Source organism: Sphaeramia orbicularis, chromosome 3, assembly GCF_902148855.1.
Source record: "Sphaeramia orbicularis chromosome 3, fSphaOr1.1, whole genome shotgun sequence".
Taxonomy (NCBI): domain Eukaryota; kingdom Metazoa; phylum Chordata; class Actinopteri; order Kurtiformes; family Apogonidae; genus Sphaeramia; species Sphaeramia orbicularis.
The window spans coordinates 6,638,098-6,662,625 of NC_043959.1; the positions used below are offsets into that span (position 1 = coordinate 6,638,098).

The following is a 24,528-nucleotide window of genomic DNA, read 5'->3' on the forward strand; positions in this document are numbered from 1 at the left end:
GAACTCATGCAAGTCAAAGCAAATTACTGCATTCATTTCTGAACTCTGCATACTCTCTTAGGTACCTAAGGACTGCAAAAGTCTCCAACAAAGTCTTTTCATCTTTTCAATTATACCAGTGAATGAACTGAAGAGGAGTGTGTGATCTGGAAGAAAATTTAATTCAGGCCACAGATGATAAAATGTGGCTCAGTTACAATGGCATAGTTACGTGTGTGTGTGTGTGTGTGTGTGTGTGTGTGTGTGTGTGTTAATGTAAAGTACCACCGGTGGTGTCACTGTACTGTCTCACTTTGTCCATTTTTTTCTGTTGCACACACACATTCACACACCTGTTCTGGTGAAAGGTGTCAAAGAAAGTACGAAAGTGAAGCTTCTTTAAGCAGCAAGTCCTTTTCAGGCCCACAGAGGGTCCTTGATTTGATGTTGTAAATTACAGACTTGTTAGATGTCACAGCATGCTGCTGCAGACTCAGGTTAATGAGACTGATGTGCAGAAAGTGGAGTGGTGCTATATCCTGAAAACTGTCTGTCACTCACATATCTGAATGTCATCAGATTTTAAATCAGACTGAACCATGGGGTTGCATCAGGCCTTTTGGTGAATGGGGAACTATGACCTCAAATTTTAATGATGCAAAAATGGTTTGGGACCCACGCAAAGGTGGAGAATCAATGTTTAGTTGTCATTTTTCTATAAATTTACAGTCAAAAATAATGTATAATAAAAAAGACACTTTCAGGTCTATACTCTCTGTTTATATGTACAGATTTGAAACTGGGTTTTGTAACCTGGGTAGAACTGGAATGAATCAAGCTTCTGGAATAAAACAAACATTTCCATTTTCCATCTGTATTAACATAGACAGTGAGCTGCAAAGCATTTCATCAAAACAAACTAGATAGATAACTTTGATCTCTAAATGAATCCTGTTTGGGATCCATTGTACATGTAGGGGTTCCATGACCTTATATGGTCAAATGGTATAGTAGGTATTTGTAAGCTAAATTAATGAGCACATGTATGAGGACTGATGGATTCTATATTAAAACATTAATATTTGCATTAATACAAATATTTCTGAGAATTCTTGTTTGGTGATGGCAGGGAGAGTTTGTGGAAGCAGAGGGGGAAAACAAACAACTTTATATTATTACTATATTATACATAATATAATTTACCATTTTTAATACGTGCTTTGAGTTGTAAATTTATTCAATTCAATTCAATTTTATTTGTATAGCCCAATATCACAACAAGGTTATCTCAAAGGGCTTTACAGAGTCAGTTGGATGTAAACAACAGTCAAATAAACAGCAAGAAAATGAGTAGTGTCCAGGGCATCCCCTGTCCTTAGACCCTCCTTCTCGGCAAGGAAAAACTCAAAACCCAGTGGGAAAAGGGAGAAACCTCGGGGAGAACCACAATGAAGGAGAGATCCACTCCCATGGACGGACAGGCGAGAGATGCACCAGGACTGATGGACGTCCATTTGCAGATGGAGTTCCAGTCTGAAGGATGCAGTAGGGTGGACACATGGGGGGTCCATCCCGCTGGATGAGACAGGCAGGGGCGAGGAGGCCCATCCACAGTGGTGAGGCCGAAGACGTCCATCCAGACAGGTGGGGGAGGGGGTCAGGACACAGGTCAGGGCAGGACACAGATGGGTCACCGCAGATCCTGTCGTCATTAGCTCCCAAGTGGCTACAACTGAAAAAGTAGCCACTCCCCCGGAGGGGAGTGGGGAAAGGGGACACTGGGTGAATAGTACTGCACAAACTAGTTGGCTAAATATTAAAAATATAAGTGCAGACAAGAATGGTACGTAGAACCAGAAACAGGAGATAGGACTCAGTGCCTGTACTTCCTCCAGCATTACTGCTCCTAGGGCAGCTTAGACTGAACTGTGGGTTCAGTCTGGTTTGAACTAGCCTGACCATAAGCTTTTTCAAACAGGAACGTTTTCAGCCTGACCTTAAATGTAGAGACTGTGTCGGCCTCTTTAATGTTAACTGGAAGCTGATTCCATAAAACAGGAGCTTGGTAACTAAAGGCTCTAGCTCCTACTGTACTTTTACAGACCCTGGGAACTACCAGTAGACCTGCATTCTGAGAACGAAGGGTTCTGTTGGGATGGTACGGCACCAGAGCATCTCCGAGATAAGAGGGGCCCATACCATTAATGGTCTTGTATGTGAGGAGGAGGATTTTGAATCTAATTCTAAACTCGATTGGAAGCCAGTGAAGGGCTTGGAGCACAGGGGTGATGTGTTCTCTTCTATTTGTTCCTGTTAGTAGTCTCGCTGCCGCGTTCTGAACCAGTTGAAAACTTTTTAGAGAGCTTTTAGGACATGCTACGAGTACAAATTTATATGGATTTATTTTGTGTACCAGCAAAATTAAGGCTTTATGCTTGATTGTGACCCAGAAATTCACTCTGATATGTACTCTTGAAGGATGTCACAATTCGCCAAAAACTCACATTGAGGACTGAGGATGACGACCAAGGTGGCTGACTCACAGAGGTTTATAGAAGTGTTTGTGGCTATTGGATTGGAATTGCAATAGCTGCTCTTTATAACACAAAATAGACAGCACTTTTGACTTGTTTTTACTTGTTATACTGTGTTTTTGATGTGTGGGGGTGTTTTTAGTACCTCAGTTAGTTTGTTTAAACTTTGTCTTACAGCTGTGACAAAAGAGGAACTTCTGTCTTTACTTGGAACAGACAAAGTTATCTATCTATCTATGAACACTCATTGGTTAGAGCAGATAAAATGCATAAAATGACTTCTAAGTCAGGGGTGTCCAATCCTGGTCCTCGAGGGCCCATATCCTGCATGTTTTAGATGTATCCCTCTTCCCTCTTCAAATGATAAACCTATCATCAAGCTCTGCAGAAGCCTGATAATGATCATCAGGTGTGCTGGAAGAAGGACACATTTAAAACATGCAGGATACTGGTCCTCAAGGACCAGGATTGGACACCCCTGGTCTAAGTGATCCAAATGTAACACATATTTAACCAACATTTATTTAAAATGGCATCTCAGACGTCCTCTTTCCTCAGACTTCCTCTTTCTTCAGCTCCTTGACTCCAATGCTCACAACTCTGGTAGGTGGGACTAAGATGCAAAGCAAGGAACGCAAAGAGCTGCAGCTTAAAAACATCTCCCTCTTTCCACTTCTCATGTTGTAGCTCCTCAGGTCCTCACCTTGACCCTCCCACCACAGATGTAAGAGGAGGACTCAAGGGGAGGACATTAAAGAGAAAGGAGCTGAGGAACAAGGCATTTTATAAGACGAGACTTCCTCACCTTGGAGCTGATATTTGAGTTAAATATGATGTGTAGAACAATTATCAGTTGTGCTACAATGTACCACTGTTTTTTATGTAAACTCATAATTCACTTTTGACTCAATTCAAAACATGCTATAATACGTTGTTAGGTGATATACTTAACACATACATGTTTGATCATGTACTCGACCATCTTGAATTACAACTACAACTTCAGATTGTAGAGGCCATTCATTCTTAACCCATAAAGACCCAGTGTTACTTTTGTGTTAGTTCCCACATACATTTTTTGGTAACACTTTATAGTAAGTACACACTATGAAGCATTAGTTAAGCATTAACAAATACTGAATTCATCATTTATAAAGCATATTTCTGACATGAATACTCATTAATATATGGTTTATAAGCACAGTTATAATGGTGTTACTCATCATTAATAAGCTCGTCTACAATGTGCTTAATGATTGTGTTTTCATACTTTGTAAATTATGGATTCAGCATTTAAAAATGTGGTATTGCATCACTTACAAACCAATTATGATGTACCTTTATGCTTGCACATACACTATTCAGACATGTACTAATGGTTAGTGCATATGTTACTGGGTATTTTATACCAGCTCACACATGTATTTTCCAATAGATGGCCTATAAACAGTTATTAATACATGAATTCATTATTTCAATTAGTTATAAAGCACTTACTACTCATTAATTAAGTATATGGTGTGAGCTCATCTAAAGTGTGGACTATCTATGCCATCTAAAGCATTTACAAATGAGATTTAAAGGTTGACAATGCCGAAAGACTCACAAAAGTCTCAGTTATTCTAACAAAGGAAAGACAAAGTACATGGGATTATCAAGCAAACTGCATGATTGAATGATTATGATTATGAATGATTAATAAAACATTTGTAACTGTGCTTATAAACCATATACTATGAGTATTCATGGCAGAAATATGTTTTATAAATAATGAATTCAGTATTTGTTAATGCTTAACTAATGCTTCATAGAGTGTACTTACTATAAAGTGTTACTCATTTTTCTCTCTATTTAACCATTCTTAAGTGATTTATCACCATTGTAATATTATCCTCTGTAATTTGCATTTTTTTCAGTGACAATCAGGTGTTTTCCGATATTTATTTTACAGATCATGTATTTTAATCATCATGGTTCGATTACATTTGAGGGTTATCATACCTAAAAAAAGAGAAAACTTGAAAAAAAGTAACTTTTTCAGTAAAACCTATCATTAACTGAACATAAACCAAGCATCTCCACTGGCATTGATCCATTTCCATGGGTTTTACTGGTGAATAAATGTTGTAGATGACGGTATTTCCATGTTCACTATGGAACCTCTGAATGTCCAAATGGACCATGTTCTGACCATGAAAAGATGACAAACTGTATTTTACACCAATTATTTACATGGATTGATAGGATTAGTGGATCAACAGGTATTAAACATTTTACATCAGTAGGTGCTTTTGGTCACTGGTGTATATTTGGGTCTTTATGGGTTAAAGTCCTCCTGTTGTGGTTTGTATAATCCAGACATGTGTCACGCCACTTTAAAACCTCACGGGTCCAATTGTTGAAAAAGCATCCTCAAAGCTCCTCTGGGCAGCACCCTCGGTCCTTAATCCTCAGTCCTCAAAGTGCATTTAAAGGAACTGAGGCACCTTTAAAGAGGGTGCACCAAAATCGATTTGCAGGTCACAATCGTGCATCAAGGAGTCAAGGAGCTGAGGAGGTGAAAAGTATGGAACTGAAAAGAGGCTTGAGGAGTGGGACAAACTGTGCTCCTATTCCTGGTTGTCCTCTCAGGTAGGTATGGTCACAAAAGGGTGAATCATATGCAAGAGCTCCCAGACTTGAGGGGAATAGCAGAGACAGAGGCATCACTGATGGGCTTCATCATGCAAAGACTACGCCTGGACTTCGTATTTACTAAAATGCTTTAATTGCAATGTACTTGAAGTTGAAGTTTTATTACATTACTATAAAATGTTAGGTATATTCTACTAATTTGTAGACATAGTCAAAAGTACAAAAACAGTTTAAGTTGAACGGAATTAAATCACTAAATTTTAGTCATGACCACACCTTTTTGTCTCTGCATTGCATTGTGGGTATTGGGCATGTTGTTGAAAATGTGTTATTTTTCTGTGCAGGGGTTCAGCGGGGTTGTGGTGTTAGTGTTAATTTGGACTTAATGTGTGTATGGCAATGTTTATTGGCCTTTTTGTGTTTGTTTTTGTATTTCTGTAGTGCTCCACCATGAGTGAGAGCCATAGGCCCAACAATGGATTTACTGTTCATCTGTGATTGCTGTTGTTCAATGTAAATCTTTATTCCTTGTCAATTTAAAAGTATTTCCTGTAGTGGCACATTATAGTAAGCTTACTTCCATCCATGTTACAATATATTAAATTTTATTATTATACAGAGGAATTTATGTTGCAAAAGAACTTAATTTAAATAAACTTGGAACGGAGTATAATAAATGTACTGATGATATTAAGTCTAATAGTTATACAAAGCAATTGCCATTGCAACAATTTTTTTGTTAAATTAACTTGGCATTTAGTGTGTTGTGCTTAAAACAGCAATTCCATTCAAATTCAAGCATTTAAGTGTAGTCCACTCAAGTTTTCATTACTCATTACTTACATTTTTTTAAGGCAATGAGTGAGCAGGGGCAAATTGCGCAAACACGTTAAAACTGGTTTGCTCGAAGTAGCGGTGGGATTTAAATCCTGGGTCATGGGGGTGGACAATGGGTATCCATCTTGTTTTCAACAAAATTGCCCGGTTACAGCATTAACACTTTGGCCACCATGTCAATTTCATTTCTTTACCCATGGTAAAATTAACGAACTTGGCCTGTCCTCTGTGACATTTTCAGACCTAAACAAGTTGAATTAACTTTGAAAGGCAGGAACAGCTGCCATGGGTAAAGAAATGAAATTGACATGGTGGCCAAAGTGTTAATGCTGTAACCCAGCAATTTTGTGGAAAACAAGATGGATGCCCATTGTCTCCTCTGTTGAAGAAAAATCACAAAACCTGGTTCAAAGTTTGCTGCGATGAGTGTAGCTTTATTTAGTGTTCCGGAGCACGGTGAGAGTACAGATGCAGACAGAGTCTGTTTTGGTAGTCTGACCCTGAATCTACGTTTTCAGATGGTATTTATACAGTTACTTCAAAGCAGTCAACAGAAAACTTAAAGGCAAACAAATAAATAAAGAAAAAGGGGGTTGTACTTCAGGAAGGAGCCAGGAAATTTACATTCAAGGGAAAGGGGAGGGGGTTGCACTCCAGGAAGGGGGAAAGGATGCACACCAAGTGGAAGGAGGGTAAGTCTGTCAGACCTGGTGGAGGCATCTTAATATATTATCAAAACATCAGTGGTTAATGCTAAACAGGTTAACTCGGCAGGAAACATGAAACAAAAGGGCGCCTTCTGTGCTCTCAAACAAAAGGGTGCCTTCTGTGTTCTCAAATCACAAATTTTCTTCCACACCTCCCATGACCTTTGACTGGATTTAAATCCCACCGCTACTTCGCTCAAACCAGTTTTAACTTGGACTGTGCAATTTGCCTCCACTCACTCATGCATGAAAACCTGGGTCTGTTAATTTGGACAAATATCCACCAGTCCCCTACCAACCAATGTCCATAAAAGAAAATTCCAAAAATTATCAAATGTGGAACTGGGGGTAATTTTTCAAAAGGTACAGTTTTTTTTTTGTTGTTGTTTTTTTTGATACACCCTGTTTTTAGGGCTTCATGTGAATTTCTTCTGGTTAATCTGCTGGCTAATGGAGTATAAAAGGCAGCTAGTTGCTCTTAGTAGGATACTGGTGATGGTGCGTCTCTGTGTCTCAGCATGATGTCCATACATGCCACTCCTGGCGCTTGAAATTTTACTCTAGTCTCTCAATCAATAGCTTTAAGCCACGACTGGCCAACCTGACAGATTGACAGTGAAAAATTGTCAATTCAGGTTCATGTGTGTCAGATGTAACAGCTTTTTAAAGGTTTTAATGCAAATACAATTAAGCTTAGACCATGGCTTAAATTTAATCGATAATATTCGCTCAGGCCCATCTGCTCTGCGTCATGGTTAAAACTGAATTGCCTAGGAATGAATTTCCTTATTAATCGGTTGATAATTATAATTGTGTGACAAGAACAAATTATTTGTGTCTTTGGGTTCTTTTCTGCTGCTGGCTAAATCTAACATTAGGATTCATGATGGTGATCAGGCAGAGGAAGTTCAACCCTGTGTGTGATTAATGCTGCTCCTCTGACAGTCCCCTCCCGTATCTCGTGTAATGGAATTTGTTTACAATGTTAAGACTGGGATGGTATGACATGATGCTATATGTAGATTAGTTGTCACAGGCAGCACTTGGTTTCTATAGAAACAAAATGTATGTCTTTTATTACCATTGTGAAAACACACAGACAAACAACTTGTAGATATAAAATAGATATCAGCATCAGCGTTAATATACAAAGTGAATGTCACTGAGAAATATTTCTAACTTCATTACGATTTAGAAAACTGTATGTGAACTCTGGCAATTAAAACTGAAAGATTTTTCACACACACACTTCAGTTTTGTAATGATGTTTTTGTGCTTAGTTGACATAGAGTATCTAATTGGACTGTTAACACTTTTATCCATTTGCACACAAGATGCCGATAATGAAAAGCAATGGCAAAAAGCCCCACATCAAACCTTCATTATATTGAAAGGCAGAATAGGAAAAGAGACAGTTGAGTAATTTATGAGTCCTCCAAAAATCTTACTAGGGCCTGAACACAAACCATATGTATGAAGTAAGTATGAAGGCACTGTTGAAAGTGTAAAGAAATTACATAGACATAGAAGATGAAGACATCGCACTAACATATGTTACTATGTGCAATATCTCTATATAATGACATTTACAGCCATTGTACTTTTCTCCTCCCAAAGAAATAACCGTAGTGAACTCGAACCCATCCATCCATCCATCCATCCATCCATCCTGTTAAACCCATTACCCTACAGGGTGATTATTTTGAATACAGATATAGATTAAGTTTATTAATTCTCAAGACTTCAATGTCCATCTGCTTAAGCCAAGAAAGAAAAACCCAAAATAAAATTAAAGCCGCAAGCGGCATCTAAAGGCCCTTGCCATGGGCACGTCCAGTAGAAGTATGTACATCGTTCAGCAGGTGGCGCTCTAGCACCAAATTTTAATGTCTTCTGATGAATAGATGTAGGCCTGTGAGATTGACTCAAATTTGAGGTAAATCAGTGTTCATATGTATGAACTACACATTTTTGTATAAGTAAATCTGTAGGGGAGACGCTATGCACCGCCCATATTAAATTTCTTACCATTGAAATGCGGTGTTAGGCCTTGGGAGATGTACCACCAGTAACAACTTAAATTGAGCCAAATCGGTGTTGTATGTCCAAATGATGCAATTTTGTAAAGGTAAAGTGTTAGGGTGGCGCTATTGTGTGACCATTTCAATGTCTTCTGACAAATGGGTGTGTTAGGCCTGGAGATTGGCAACTGATTCAAATTTGAGCCAGATAGGTGATCGTATGTCCAAACTGAATCCACTGTTTTAGTAACATTAAGTATTGTAGGGGGCGCATAGCACCAAATTTTAAATTTTTCATGATCAATGGTGCTAGTAGGTCCGGGAGATCGACCATCTGAGTCAAATTTGAGCCCAACATCGGTGTTCGTATGTTCCGAACTGAAGCACTTTTAATAATTAAAAAAAAAAAAAACATGTGTAGGGGGTGCTGTAGTGCGAATTCAATTTCTTTAACAAAGGGTGTAGGCCTGGGAGACAGATGTCTGAGTCAAATTTGAGCCAAATCGGTGTTTCGCATGTCCAAACTGATGTCATTTTGTAAATGTACATTTGTAGGGGTGCTATAGTGCGAAATTTACATTTCTTCCAATAAATGGGTGTAGGCTGGGAGATTGACCAATGATTCAAATTTGAGCCAAATCGGTGATTGTATGACTGAATTGAAGCAAGATTATAAAGGCAAATTCTGAAAAAACTTCGCAAACTTTGCGACCTCCTTGCACAAAAAAATAAAGGTAAAATTGATCCAAAAATCGGCTAACTTTTGATGCCCCACTCCTCTAGATACTGTACACCAATTTTCAGCTCATTCAGCCAAACGCCCAAGGAGGAGATAGTTAAAATACGATGTCAGCAAAACGCTGACTCAGCATTTTGGAAATTTCAATCCAATATGGCCGACTTCCAGTTGGTTTAGGGGCGTGGCCATTCTAATATTTTTTGTTTGTCTCCTCATGATGAATCTGTGTACTGATTTTCGTGGCTCTACGACAAACTTTACGTTGGACGTGCTCCCATTGGCGTAATGTATTTCCACTTTTCAAGGGGGTGCTGTCGCAACATTTCTTTACCGACATCTACGAAACCTATATGTAAATTCAATTTCTCGCACTTCTGAATTTTGGGCAAAATTTGGTGAGTTTTCATAAATGTTCAGGGGGTCAAATTTGAGCTTAAAAAGCAGAAGAAAAAAAAAAAAAAAATAATAATAATAATAATAATCTGAGCAAGAACAATATAGCTGTTTCCATGGCAACCACATATTTGGCCTTATTTGAAAGCTCTCGACCTCCCCCACATGTCTGTGGGGTCAGATGTTATGTGTCGTGCACTTACACCCACGTGACTGACCCCGAGTGGGCGTGGCCCATTGACTCCCATTCATTCAGAGCAGGTGTAAATATGCGATTTGTTCACATGTCATGTACATCTTCGGCAAGGTCTCAGTGCAATACAGATATAGATTAAGTTTATTAATTCTCAAGACTTCAATGTCCATCTGCTAAAGCAAAGAAAGAAAAAACAAAAATAAAACAAGCAAATTATCTACAGAATATTTAGTCCACCTTCAGTTTTGTCTCCAGTCTATTTTCTATTGATTAACATGTTTTTGTTTTTGGCCATTTCCAGCTGTTGTACTATTTGTACAGGAAGTAATAATTAAATCCTTTGGGTAACATCTGAGAGGAGGCTTGGCACGGAGATACATAACACACAATAATATCCCCTGTATAGTTCTCTCCCAAACACAACCTGGACTCCCCCAACAGCACACCAGGACAGAGGCCCAATCATCACAGTTTTTCTGCTTTAGAGTTTAGAATTCTTGTATATTTGTTTCTACCTTTTGTGTTTGTTCATTCTAATTCTAAAGAAGACATTTGAATGAACAGATATAACATCTTTGTTTTTGATCTGAACAGATTTGGTTGTTCATGAATGAACTATAGTCAAACAAATCTGTAGCAGAGATTCTGTCCTGTCTCGCCAGAGGTGTTAGTCATGTTAATGTTTAGAGTTTCATGTCTCGTCTTAGGTTTTCAGCGTCTTGTCCTTGTTTAATTAATCACTTTATGTTAAGTTAGAGTTGTTCACATTTGGTCCTGTCTTGCACTTCCAGCTTTATTTTGTACACATCTCTTCCCTCTTGTTTCAGACCTGGACTTCTTCCTTTGTGTGTTTTCCTGCCAGTGTGATTGTTAGCCCCACCCCTGATTGGTGCCACCTGTGTTCCCCTACCTCATGTATAAATAGTTCTGTCTTCCTTTGTCTTGTGTTAGTTCGTCTGAATCTGTCAGTGTGTTCATGTCAAGCGGCCAACCAGGTTTTTTCATGTTTGTCAGTTTTTCCGTAAGGGTTTTTTGTTTATTATAGAGATTTTTTGAGTAGTTTTATATATCCTCCTTGGGAGTGCCTTTTGTTAAATCACTTTTTCATTATTAAATACTTTTGTTAAAATCTTCAGTTTTCGGAGAGTGGTGCTTTTGAGTCCACCATTTTGTATGTTGTCAAGGAGGTTACAGATTCAGCCCAATCGCACAAGGAAACACTGGTTGGACTGAAATGAAAAGTTCTGTTCACTGAACATATAGATTTTTGTCACATTCCTCAAGCAACTTTCTTACTTACCCTTACCTCAAACTATTATGAACCATAACCAAGTTGTTTTTGTGCTTAACCCAACTGAAAATCTCAGCTGTTATATTTATTATAGCCATTATCTAGCATATATTCAACCAGTTCTGTGGTATTTTTGGGGCATCTGTGGCTCAGGAGGTAGAGTGGATCGTTCAATAACTGAAGCTGTTTGAATCCCACTCTTAGTCATGTGCTGTTGTGTCCTTGGGCAAGACACTTCACCCACCTTGCCTCCAGTGTCACTCACATTGGTGTATGAACATGTATGAATGGTCGGTGGTGGTCGGAGGGGCTGTTTGGAGCGAATTGACAGCCATGCTTTTTTCAGTTCAGTTCATTTCAATTTTATTTGTTGAGCCCTATATCACAACAAGGTTGCCTCACAGGGCTTTACAGAATTAGTTGGATATGAAAACAAACAAAAGTCAGTTATGGAACATGGAAGCTGCATATTGCTTATGTAAAAAAAAAAAAAAAAAAAAAAGGTGTCACAAAATACTTCTGTATTGGGCAAAGCAAAATATGTGTTGGATTATAAAGCAATGAGAATTTTATATTGTTCACTTATTCTGCCATATTTTAGTTATTGTATCAAAGTATGGGGCAACAAATATGAATAACACAAAGCCATTGTTTTACAAAAAAGAGCAACAAGAATCATGTAAAATGTTAATTTCAGGGAACATGCAGATGAGTTGTTTATTAAATCAGGATTGTTTAAGTTTAAAGAGTTAGCTGAATTAAGGACATTACTGATTGTGTTTAGAGTGAGAAACAGACTTTTGCCTGTAAATTTGCAGAGATTATTTGTTTTACTATCACAGGATGAAGAACACAGAAGGAGGTTTAATTTTAAACAGCAAAGGGTTTGTACTAATGTAAAGCAAATGTGTATTTCTGTTGTGGGTGTTAGAATGTGGAATTCTTTGGCAATGGAAGAGAAGAGCTGTACAAATATTTTTCAGTTTAAGAGGCTGTATAAGGAAAGAATAGAGAAGCTTTATAAAAGCATGTAATGAAATAATTTAACGTATGGATTTTGGATTTGTTGTATTTGCATTGACTATCATGTAAACTGTTTACTGTAATAGCTGTAACGGCAAGCTATCTGATGTAAGCAGATGTTTCAAGAAAGGGGCAGGTATTATAAGTTTTCTTCATCCTGCTCCTTTCCAATCATTTAGATCGGAATGAATAAATAAAATAAATAAATAAATAAACAGCAGATCAAAGACCCTCCTTCTCTGCAAGGAAAAACTCCAAAAAAACAGTGGGAAAAGAGAAACCTCAGGGAGAACCACAGTGAAGGAGAGATACACTCCCATGGATGGACAGGCAATGAAAAGCGCTATAGAAATGTAATCCATTATTATTAACAGTAGTATTTTATCCCTAGAAATCGGCCTATTGTGTTGCTCAGTTATGACTATGTGTTGCTAATTTTATCCTCATTTCATTTATAGGTGTTAAAATCATATAAGCTTGTAGTAAATGCAAATCAGCTCCACTGAACTATTACTAATGTGAATTGGTTTAGTCATTTGTTTGTACGTTTTACATCATTAAATATATATTAACTGTTGTTACAACACACACACTCATACACATATTGCCTACACTGGAAAGAATCTAAATCTTATCACGTGTATTTTTCTCATTTCTAGTCAAAATATGCCATCACACTTAAAATAAGGCATAATCACCTAAAAGTAACTTTTCAATGAGATATAAGAACTTATTTTAGACAATAGATCTTGAAAATCTTGTTTCAAGAAATCCTACTAAGATAATTTTCACTTTTCCCATTGGCAGATTTTCTTTTTGCTTGAATTAAGCCAAAAAATCATGAATCAAGCAAAAAAAAAAAAAAAAAAATCTGCCACTGGAACAAGTGAAAATGATCTTGGTCAGATTTCTTGAAATAAAATTTTAAAGATCTATTGTCTAAAAATAGGTTCTTACATCTCACTGAAAAGTTACTCTTTAGGTGATTATGTCTTATTTTATGTGTGATGAGATATTTTGACTAGAAATGAGAAACATACACAGATTACACATACAAAGATACAGATTTTGATTTTTTCCAGTGTATGATTGATATATACTCTGGGTCATGACCCACTGTTGTACAAAACCTATGTGTATATGTATGTGTGTGTGCATGTGTGTAATTGGCCACATGGTGACTGGAAAAGCTTATATAGATATGACAGCGTGGAGCCCCCAGTGGGACATGCAAAATGTTGACGTACCACAGAGATCACGAGACACAGAAAGATGCACCAGTTTATGAAATATGTTGTAACATCATATATTCACTCTCAGCTCACCCATTTTATACTTAAGGGTCTCTGTTCTGTCAGCTTTATGTTTTGCTGTTGGAAAACATTTTCTATAGCAGTATGCAGGTATGTGGGACAAGGCTGTGACACAATGACAAGCATCTCAAATAATGTGTGGATAGTGAGTGAGTGTGTGTGTGTGTGTGCGTGTGCGTGTGTGTGTGTGTGAGTGTGTGTGTGTCTGAACAAAGTAACTAAGTATGAAAACACAAAAGCAGTGGGATGTTTTGTTTGAAAGAAAAGGTGTTGAGTAACTTTCCCTTGACCTTTTATCTCCACAAATCCAGGTTAGAGATAAAACCAGTGAACAAAGTGAATTCACAGCTCTTCTCAACTCTATAGTAGAGCGTTTTGTTTTCACATAGTTTCTGAGGTGCATTCTATTGCCTTGCATCTAATCCCCTTCTGTCTGTGCCTTCATGCTGCATGAAATGGGTAAAACGATCATATATAACTATGTTCTCTGTGCTAAGACTACACTGTGTATAAAGCATATGATGCTGCACATACAGTACAATTATAGGGAAATACAAAATGTGTCTTAAATTATACAAGTAATTGTGAGTTGCAAAAATGTAATCAGTTCTAGTGATTTGTTGATTTTAAGGATCTCTGTGGCCTGATTACCTCTTTTTTTTTTTTAAAAATCTACTAAAGTAACTCATATTTTCTGTTAAATATGTGTTGTATATTTTGAATATATATTTTGAAAATTATATTTATCTTTATTTTAGCTTCTTCTGTCTGGTATTTGATAAGGTGTCAGATTTTCTTAAGTTTGCAATTAACTTACTTTCGTCATTTGTTGGGTGATTTCCATTGTGTTAAAGTATGATGTGTCAGGGTAATTGTTCTTCTTAACATTATTATTGACATTATTCATTTGGTCTCACACTCCCTCTCTGGTGGTGGTAAACTACACTTGTAGCCACAGCTGCCCTGGGACAGACTGACAGAAGCCCCTCTGACCACCACCAAACATTCACACGCATTCATGTACCAGTATGAGTGACACTGGAGGTAAGGAGGGTGAAGTGTCTTGCCCAAGGACACAATAGATCAGTGGTTCCCAACCTTTTTTTGGCTCGTGACCCCATTTTAACGTCACAAATTTCTGACAATCCCAGACTTTTTTTTTGCTAACATTAATTTGTTTTTGATTATGTAGTAGTTTGCTATACTATGTTGCAAATAAACATTAATTTTAGATGACATTTAGTCTATATAATGCATATTATTACGGATGGAGGCAGAAAAGACAGGTGTAGATTACTGCATAAAGTGAGAATTTTATTTTCCTTGGTCAGGATGTGTACAGTCAGTCCAGCTTGGATTTACAAGGCTGACAATTAATACTGAACAAATGAGAACTCAAACTAGGAATTATGAAAGAGCTGCAGCATCTTAAACTTACCACAATGAACATTTGACAGATAAACAGTACCACAGTGCTTCAGTTTCAGCTTCACAGTTTGTCATGTCTTTTATAGATTGGGATTTTCTCTGTCAACTCACCATATATTTTTTATAACTAAGTTTTTTTTGTTTGTTTGTTTTTTTATGAATTACTAGAAATTTCAGGCGACCCCATTTGAATTCCAGGTAACCCCACGTGAGGTTCCTGACCCCAAGGTTGAAAAACACAGCAATAGATAGACTTGGACAGAGAGGGATTTGAACTGCCACCCCTTTGGTTGTCAGACAAGTCACTCTACCTCCTGAGCCATGGCCACCTGTGACTTGTTAAAATTGCTTACATCCTTATCATTCCCCATTTGGCCATTTTCTAACACGTCAACTTCAAGGACTAAATGTTCACATGCTGCCTAATATATCCCATCCACTGACAGATCCCATTGTAATGAGATTATCCAAATTAATATCCCTTTTCCTGTCAGTTATCATAATGTTACAGCTGATCAGTGTCTTATATGAGATAGTACAAACATAGATGGGAGCTGCAGGTTGACTAGTCGGTGACAGGATTTAATTTACAACCATGAATCTTCTAGTTTAAACACATTAACTTGTCTGTGCTTCTCTTTATAACAGGACATTTGATACCTATGTAAGACTTGAAAGTGCTTCAAATTCAGATGCCAATCAGCTAATGTTATAATTAGCGGTGAATAAAAACAAAGGTATATTAAAATTTTAAAGTCATAGATGAAATCATGTCCGTCATTTTGGAACCCTATTACATAAACTGTATAAAACACTTTGGAAGCTAAAGATGCTTCATCAGTCATTTCCCTTCACTTTTATATTCAAACATCTATAGCACTCACTCTTGACTGACAAATGATGTTCACAACAAAGTTTCAGCATAAATACATTAAAAAAAAATCTCCCTCAATTTATAAACAAACAAAAACATTTTCAAGAGTCAAATGATTAGGTATTCAGTTTTTGTGTGTGTGTGTGTGTGTGTGTGTGTGTGTGTGTGTGTGTGTGTCCGTTCTATCCAGGTCACTCAGAACAGTATGATTTAGAGCAGTGACTGATGAGATGCTAGGTGTTTCATTTGCTCATCCATAAATCATGTTGATGGTTTAATGGAGAACAGTCATTTAGCCCACAGTACATTTTTAGGAGCAGGCCCTTGTGCATTTTTACCCCACAGAACTTCTTTTATAATGTAACCTTAATAAGGAAAAACCTTTTGGTTAAGATGTGCAGTCACATCCTCAATTCCTTGAGGAGTACACTAAAGCCGACTCTGCAGGCACAGAATGGATGAGGATAAACTAACAAACTAACGAGCACCATCGTCAGGGCCCTCTAAAGGGACAAAAAAGGGACTAATGGGAGCAGAGGGAATTCTCATATTTTAATGCAAGCCTCTTTAATGAACACGTACAGTTTGTGAGAGTCTGACTGTGTTGGCCTCCTGTCTGTTCCAGCTGAATCCGCCCGGTCTGCTGACTATGCCCCGGAGCCCCACCTCCAGTGAGGATGAGATGGCCCAGAGCTTTTCTGACTATTCAGACGATTGTGCCTCCGACAGCTCCCGCGAAGAGACCATCTACGAGACTATAAGGGCTACTGCGGAGCCATTGCAGAACCGCATGGACGACATTCACATAAACTCATTGGTCATCCGTGTTGTCATCCCTGACCTACAGCAGACAGTGAGTATTTATCTGTGGAGTTCGATTGTTAACATGTTCTTTTGTTGGAAGCTCCAAGAATATGACAGAGAAGTTGAAGTGCTCGACATTTTGGCAGGTTGAGGAATCAAAGTATTCGAAAATCATGAAATATACAGCCAAGGCTTTTTGTCCCAAAGTGCCTGCTGTTAAGTAAGCGCAACACCAGAGCAGAGAAATTACTTGTCTTTGCATTGATTCAGGCATTTGCTGCCACCGAGGGTAGGGGAGTCACACATAGTACCTTAATGTATATAAAAAATGGTAAATCTCTCACAATAAAAGCTCTGTTAAGAAATATCTACTGAGGGTTTTTAATCTGAAAATGCTATAATCGTTTAGCTTTATTTAACAGTATTGTGCAAGAAATTTACTGGGGCAAAAGGGAGTGGATCGAAACATGGACTTTTACTAAAATATGACCAATATTTACTTCTCAAATTGGGAAATTAAACAAGCCTGATTGGTACCCTCTGCAACTTAGGTAATTATAGCTCCTGTAATGTGTTTTAAACACTGGGGGGTCATTTGACAGTACTGAAGATGAACACTAGTAAGACTGACGAAGTCCTAATGAACCCAAACAGTTAGAATTACAAGTTTAAGGCTGACTCCCGAATCCAAATTCACCCCTTGGCCCCTCCCCCTTACCCCTAGCCTTTCGTTTTGCGTGTACATGTGAAGGGGTAGCGTTGTCCTGATTCTTGATTAGACAGAGGGGAAGGCCTAAGGCGGAGGGCTGTTTGGCCCTCGAAACAGAGATTTTCTAGGACCACACTACGAATGAAGGGGGTAGGAGAAATTTCCCATAATTCTGTTTGAATCATTAGCAAAGATGGAGCTAAACAGCCAAAAAGTGCAGCAGTGTGATGAAAGAAACACACAAATGTAAGTATTTTCTTCGTAAACAACTTAATCATTTGATTGACTTTTTAATGCCGTTTCAATCTGTAATAGATCGCATTTCTGCAGCTTATAGTTGATAGCCGTAAAAAGACAACCAAAGCCCACGGAACAGAGATGGTTACAGCTACTGATGCCATGGTGAATACTTTCAGAAAGTAAGTCATCGCATCTGTTAATAGCAGCATCAATGACTGCTGATGATGTAACAGGTCGCAAAGGGTTGTCCCATTTCATAGGAGAATGTTTCAACCCCTAACCCTTGCAGCTCCATTTCAAGGGGCAGTGCTAAGTGTAAGGGCCAAGGAGTAGGGGTAAGAGGGAATGAACAAATCAGAACAGAAAAAGTTTTATTGGCAGAAACATTTGGTTTTGTGTTCAAGTGCAGGTCACTTTCGCCACATAATGTCTAAAGGTCTGTGGTTTGTGTATTTGTTGTGTATTATACTGCACACTGCACCTGTGGACAGTTGTTTCATCTGCTGCTTTCATCAGTGTACCTGGACCAGTGGATGCAATGTAGTTTACACTGTAGTTTAAAACATTTCATCATCAGTGTTCTAAAGACTCATTTTAACCAGAGTAATGTTTCACTTTTTTTGTGTTGTGTTGAGTCCTGTCTGCAGTTTTACAGGCGTCTATTTGCTTTGATATGTAGTTTGTGTCAGAGTCAGTGACGTTTTTGGAGTCAGTCCTATATTTTCATGTTAACAGGAGTTTGTTTTACACACTGTTGCCCCTGTAGATGAGCAGTTTGTCTAGATTGGCCTCAGTGTTAGTTCAGTTATACCGACAAACTCAAATATTTCTGCATACTCTCCAGCCTGTCACCTTGTTAATAAACTAAAGGAAGCTGAAACTGTAACAGTTTATTGTGCTGTGAGTGAAGTGAGTGACAGATAACACTGGTATACACATTTTTGGAAATTGTTTGCTTCCGAGATAAAATTGGCTAAATCTTAAATATTTTGAGAAGATTAACTGGAAAACAAATAATAAAACTGATGATTGGCTAATGTTTCCTAGATATTTATTGACAAAGTTTTATAATGTATATGTACTTTAGGGCTGCATTATACTGGAAAAAACTGACATTGTGATTTTTTTTTTACCCTGTGATATACAGGGTGGGGAAGCAAAATTTACAATGAACATTTAGTTGTTTTTTCTCAGCAGGCACTACGTCAGTTGTTTTGAAACCAAACATATATTGATGTCATAATCATACCTAACACTATTATCCATACCTTTTCAGAAACTTTTGCCCATATGAGTAATCAGGAAAGCAAACGTCAAAGAGTGTGTGATTTGCTGAATGCACTCGTCACACCAAAGGAGATTTCAAAAATAGCTGGAGTGTCCATAAAGACTGTTTATAATGTAAAGAAGAGAATGACTATGAGCAAAACTATTACAAGAAAGTCTGGAAGATACTATTAAAGAAGAATGGGAGAAGTTGTCACCCGAATATTTGAGGAACACTTGCGCAAGTTTCAGGAAGCATGTGAAGGCAGTTATTGAGAAAGAAGGAGGACACATAGAATAAAAACATTTTCTATGATGTAAATTTTCTTGTGGCAAATAAATTCTCATGACTTTCAATAAACTAATTGGTCATACACTGTCTTTCAATCCCTGCCTTAAAATATTGTAAATTTTGCTTCCCCACCCTGTATATTATGAAAGGAAATAGCTGTGTGGTGCTGATGTAAATGGTCAGATAAATTAGTTGTGTTACCTCTTGTGGCAACAGTTGTGAGGCACTACCAACACAGAACACGTGTTCCAATATCTTCTTGTAGCCGAAATAATTCCAGATAACTGATGTTGCTTTTCTTTTTGGCACTAAGTCTTCGTTTTTGGTGATTTTCTCTTGTTTGTTGCTCATTTTTCAATGTAGTTACCAGCGACTCACTGCATGTGCAGGGGCATGGTCTGCTTTGGCAAACTGATTAAAAATGATTGTGATTGGTGGAACGCTGCACCCAGTGTATGTCAGGTACCCTTGAAATTAGATGAGAACATGTTGAGCTCATTTGCCTCCTACATTGCAGGACCTGTGATATGACTATTGCGCACATGTACATTGTGATGACGATGCTCAAACGATATATTGTGCAGCTCTAATATACATAAATATTACATTTGAAAGAATACTTCTATCTGAAGTGTCCAAGTGTTACCCTGGCGAGGATTAAACAAAAGTCTCATGACTTATTTTAACAAAATGTATTAGGAAAATACAAACTGAAACATCACTTAAAACATCAGTTATTCATTATGTACATGGTGCTTTTTGGCTTGTCTCTTAACTGTGTTGTTTACACAGTTTAAAGGCATCTCTGGTTCCTCAGGTATAAAATCTGAGGCAATTTGATAAAAGTATCACACACTGACAATTATAAAAGCTGCTACACATGACTTATGCTGCATTTCCACTATATGGAACTGGCTCGACTCGACTCTACTAGGCTCAACTCAACTTGGGTACCAGGTCCTATTCCTGGAGACCATTTCCATTACAGGATACTACTGACTTTACAGTACCTGGGTGTCATAGCGATGCGGCGCGTTACTTCCGTGACATCTGCTCAGGGAGATGCTGATAAACTCACTTGTCGCGTGTTGTCTCATCAAGCTCATACTGAATTTTTACGTCGGCCACCAAAGACTGAATCTCCTTGACCGACCATAGTGTAGTTTTGTGGGCTGTCATCATGTGGATTAACCTACCGCTATATTTACTGTAAACTTCTGCATCTGTTTTTGTAAAACGGCAGGTCACAGAGACAACTCTTTGACCAATCAGTGGTCTGCGGTGTTTACACAACACGTTTTAGTATTTGTACCCCAGTTTTGGAACCTCGGCAGAAGTGATACCAAAAAACTAGTATCAGGTACCAGATTCCAGGTCCTTTCTCATAATGGAAATGCAAAAGGCCTGGTCGAGGTGAGTCGAGATGGTACGACATAGTGGAAACGCAGCATTAGATCAATGCTCATTGTGGCTTCTGAAATGTAACAAACTGTAAAATATGTCAAAGGGGGCATATTCTATTTAAACATTAGCATAAATTAATATGTTTTAGAAATGTTTGGGGTCAGAAGTTGTAGCTCAGACACATACATAAGTATAGAGTTTTTTTGGGGGGGGTTGTATTTATCTGTTTATCTTTTAGTGTGGACCACAAGTCTGTAATAAAGTACATCTATCTATCTATACACATCCTTTCAATTAATAATCACTCTCTCATTACTTTATATAGAATTTCAATATTTGACTTATTACTGTATAACTATATAACTTGAGCCAACCATCCCTTTTGACTTTAGTTTTCTTTTTTAGTAACTGAAAGTAGGTAAAGTTGAATTACTTTCAGTCTGAAAGCATTTTGCTTATAGACCAGTGTAACAGATTAACTTCATGTGTCAAAGTCACATCTGAGTCTCTTATTATTAGCCCATAGCTATCATGAATGGGATTGATGGACATGTGCTTACTGAGGCAAATAATCCCAATCTGTACAGATACACTGTAATCATACATCTTAAATTGAGGTTTTTAGCATTTTTTTCATAGACCCCTTAGCTATAGGTCACCCTGCTTTAAGAACCACTTTATTAAACAAACAGGTACATTTAGAAATGTTACCATGAGGTGGAATGTGTACATTTAGACAATGTGGATTTATACATACAGTATCACAGTGTGCAGTGTTGTACATGTGATCTAACACATTTTTCTTGCTGTATTTGCAGGCATGTTGAGTGAATTTGGATATTTTTTGTTTGGTTGCTATGTATTTTATAGTGATATGTCTAAAACCTTCTAAATTTAGCTTTACCTTAAATAGATTTCCGGCTTTTATTCTAATAAAATAATGAAAGGAGCAGATGTTCTTATTTCACAGGTGTCAAACATGTGGCCCGGGGCCCAAAACCAGCCCACCAAAGGTTCCAATCTGGACCGCATGATGAATTTGCAAAGTGCAGAGGATATTAACAGTGAAGGGCATCAAACTCGAAAATAATAACATAATAACCTAGAAATAATGACTCCAAATTTTCTTCTTGCTTTCATGTGAAAAAAATAATATGACATCATGCCAATGGCAACACCATTTTTTTTCTTTGATTTACTGCAAAGAACATTAAATTCTGATATCCTTCAATAATAAAATGGCAATAACCTGAACAAATATGAACAACCTGAAATGTCTAAAGAAAAGTAAGTGCAATTTTAACAATATTCTGTCTGTTTTGTGTCTTGGTAGATCTGATCTGTAATGCAAATGTATTAATCATAAGTTGAGGCATAATATGGATCAGATTTTTCTTATTATTATTTCTTCTTATTTTTCTTCAGACTTTTCAGTTTTTTCAGGTTATTCACATCTTTTTTGTTTGGATAGTTTGTAAAATGTAAATTTTTTCATAATTTAATGTTTGTTTGTTTTTTTGTTTGCATATGAAAAATTTGGAGTTGTCATAATTTTGTTTTATTTTTCATTATTTTTTAGTTGCCATTAGGCTATTATGCTATTATTTTACTGGTCCAGCCCACTGGAGATCAAATTGAGCTGAATGTGGCCCCTGAAAGAAAATGAGTTTGACACCCCTGCCTTATTTGGACAAACAAATTGGTCAGTAGAATAAATGTATACAACACAAAGATATTTCCTGTCATTTGCTTTTTTTTTTTTTTTTTTTTTTTTTTATCAATCTGTATAAATCCAGGAGGAAATAGGCCTAGGGATAAAATATGTGTTGAACTGAAGGTATGGTATATCTCACATCTCCTATATTCATGTATAAATAACATGACAAGATTTTCCTTTTACACCTAATGTAAATCTGTCCAGACCAAGCATCCATATTCATTACTATCCTCTGAACCTGTTATGTGCTACCCATGGCTTTCAGACAGGTTACAGTAATAATTCAAGGCTTGGATATAAATGACCAGCTGCCCATTCTCTCCCATGAATCTTTTTCCCTGATAATATGCAGATGTGTGTGAATGTGTGGGTGATCGTGGGCAGTTGATACCTAGGCCTGTGTGTAGGCGAATGTGTCTGAGAAAGTCTGATTGTGAATAATGGGCATTATTGGCATTATTTGTAGACACAGACAGTAACCCAGTGCAGGAGGTTAAATAGTACACAATAAAACACTATTGATCAGCAAAATACATGAAGAGCAGATTTGATCTTAGTAACACTGAGGCATGATGTGGATTGTAGTCTCTTCCAGTAATAGTGAATGATATTCCAGGGTCTGAAACTCATACTTGCATAAAACGTTGGATTTTATCAACAGAGCTTTGTACAGTTTCCATAAGCAAAAGTAGCTGCATGAATGGTAGCTGTTATTTAATGTTTTAAAGTTATAGATTGAATATGTAAAGTGTGCTACACTGTAAAAAAAAAAGAAAAAAAAAACATAAAAAAAGGTAATACTCTAGCAGCTGGGGTGCCAAAAAAAAATACTGTTAAATAACGGAAAATAACCATCTCATAAAAATACGGTAATTTTCCATAATTAGCAGTTTTTTTGCCCTAACTTTACATGACATGCTGCTTTTTTTTTTTTTTTTTTTTTTAATTTACTTTTTAATATTAAATAAAGAATATTTACATGTATTAAAACAATCAAATTACACACACACACACACACACACACACACACACATATATATATATATATATATATATATATATATAATTTTCAATGAGACTAAGTTGGACAATCCATTGATAAAAAACTGTATTTTGAGAGTTTATTTTCAATTCAATTTTTCAATTCAACTTTATTTGTATAGTCCAATATCACAACAAGGTTATCTCAAAGGGCTTTACAGAGTCAGTTGGAGTAAACAACAGTCAAATAAACAGCAAGAAAATGAGTAGTGTCCAGGGCATCCCCCGTCCTTAGACCCTCCTTCTCGGCAAGGAAAAACTCAAAACCCAGTGGGAAAAGGGAGAAACCTCGGGGAGAACCACAGTGAAGGAGAGATCCACTCCCATGGACGGACAGGCTATAGATGCACCAGGACTGATGGATGTCCATTTGCAGATGTAGTTCTAGTCTGCAAGTTTATCAGTGCTTATATGTGGTTTACATTAACAAAAGTGCATTTATTCAACATTTTTGTTGTGAAACCTCCTGTAATTACACAAGATATTTGTCAATTAACAAACAAGTCTTGTTAAATTTACAGAACAAATACTTCTTTTATGGTTAATTGTCAGTAATTTTATCTTGTTTTATTATTATTTTTTACAGTATTAAACTTTAAATTAACAGTTTAATCTCATAAATAGAAATGAAATATTTGTGAAATTATGATACATTTGCAATTGTAGTTTAACTGTATTTTTCTGTGAAAAAAGAAAAAAAAATCTTTTAAAGAATGGAAATTTTGTGGTTATTCACAGTTACAGTTTTTTCATGTTATTTTACATTTGACCTGTAAAGTCACAGTCTGTTTGTGTCATTTCATTGATATTTTCCTGTATCTTAAAAATACAGGAAAAATCTGTAAAGTAAACAGTAAAATTTCTTTTAAATAACAGATTTTTTTTACAGTGTAAGTTTTATTTGTGTTTGTTTATCATGTTAGCAACCAAGACGAAAAGGAAGTTAGCGCAACATTGAAAAAGGGTATCAATATGTTTCAAAAAATTTTATTATCAGCAGAAGGGGGCAGTGTTTTACCAGAAAGTAATGCTTATCTCTGTAAAACTTCAACAACAAGTGGTGCCACGTACAACAAACTCTGCCCC

At 37.0% G+C, this 24,528-nt stretch overlaps 1 protein-coding gene across 1 annotated transcript in view; it reads left to right on the top strand.

The window, feature by feature from the left end:
- LOC115439140 (SH3 and multiple ankyrin repeat domains protein 2-like) overlaps window positions 1-24,528 on the top strand; it is a 515,551-nt gene that overhangs the window by 123,827 nt on the left and 367,196 nt on the right. Inside the window, exon 4 of the mRNA XM_030162991.1 lies at window positions 16,595-16,822. Coding sequence (XP_030018851.1) covers window positions 16,595-16,822 — 228 coding nt within the window. The remainder of the gene's footprint in view (window positions 1-16,594; window positions 16,823-24,528) is intronic.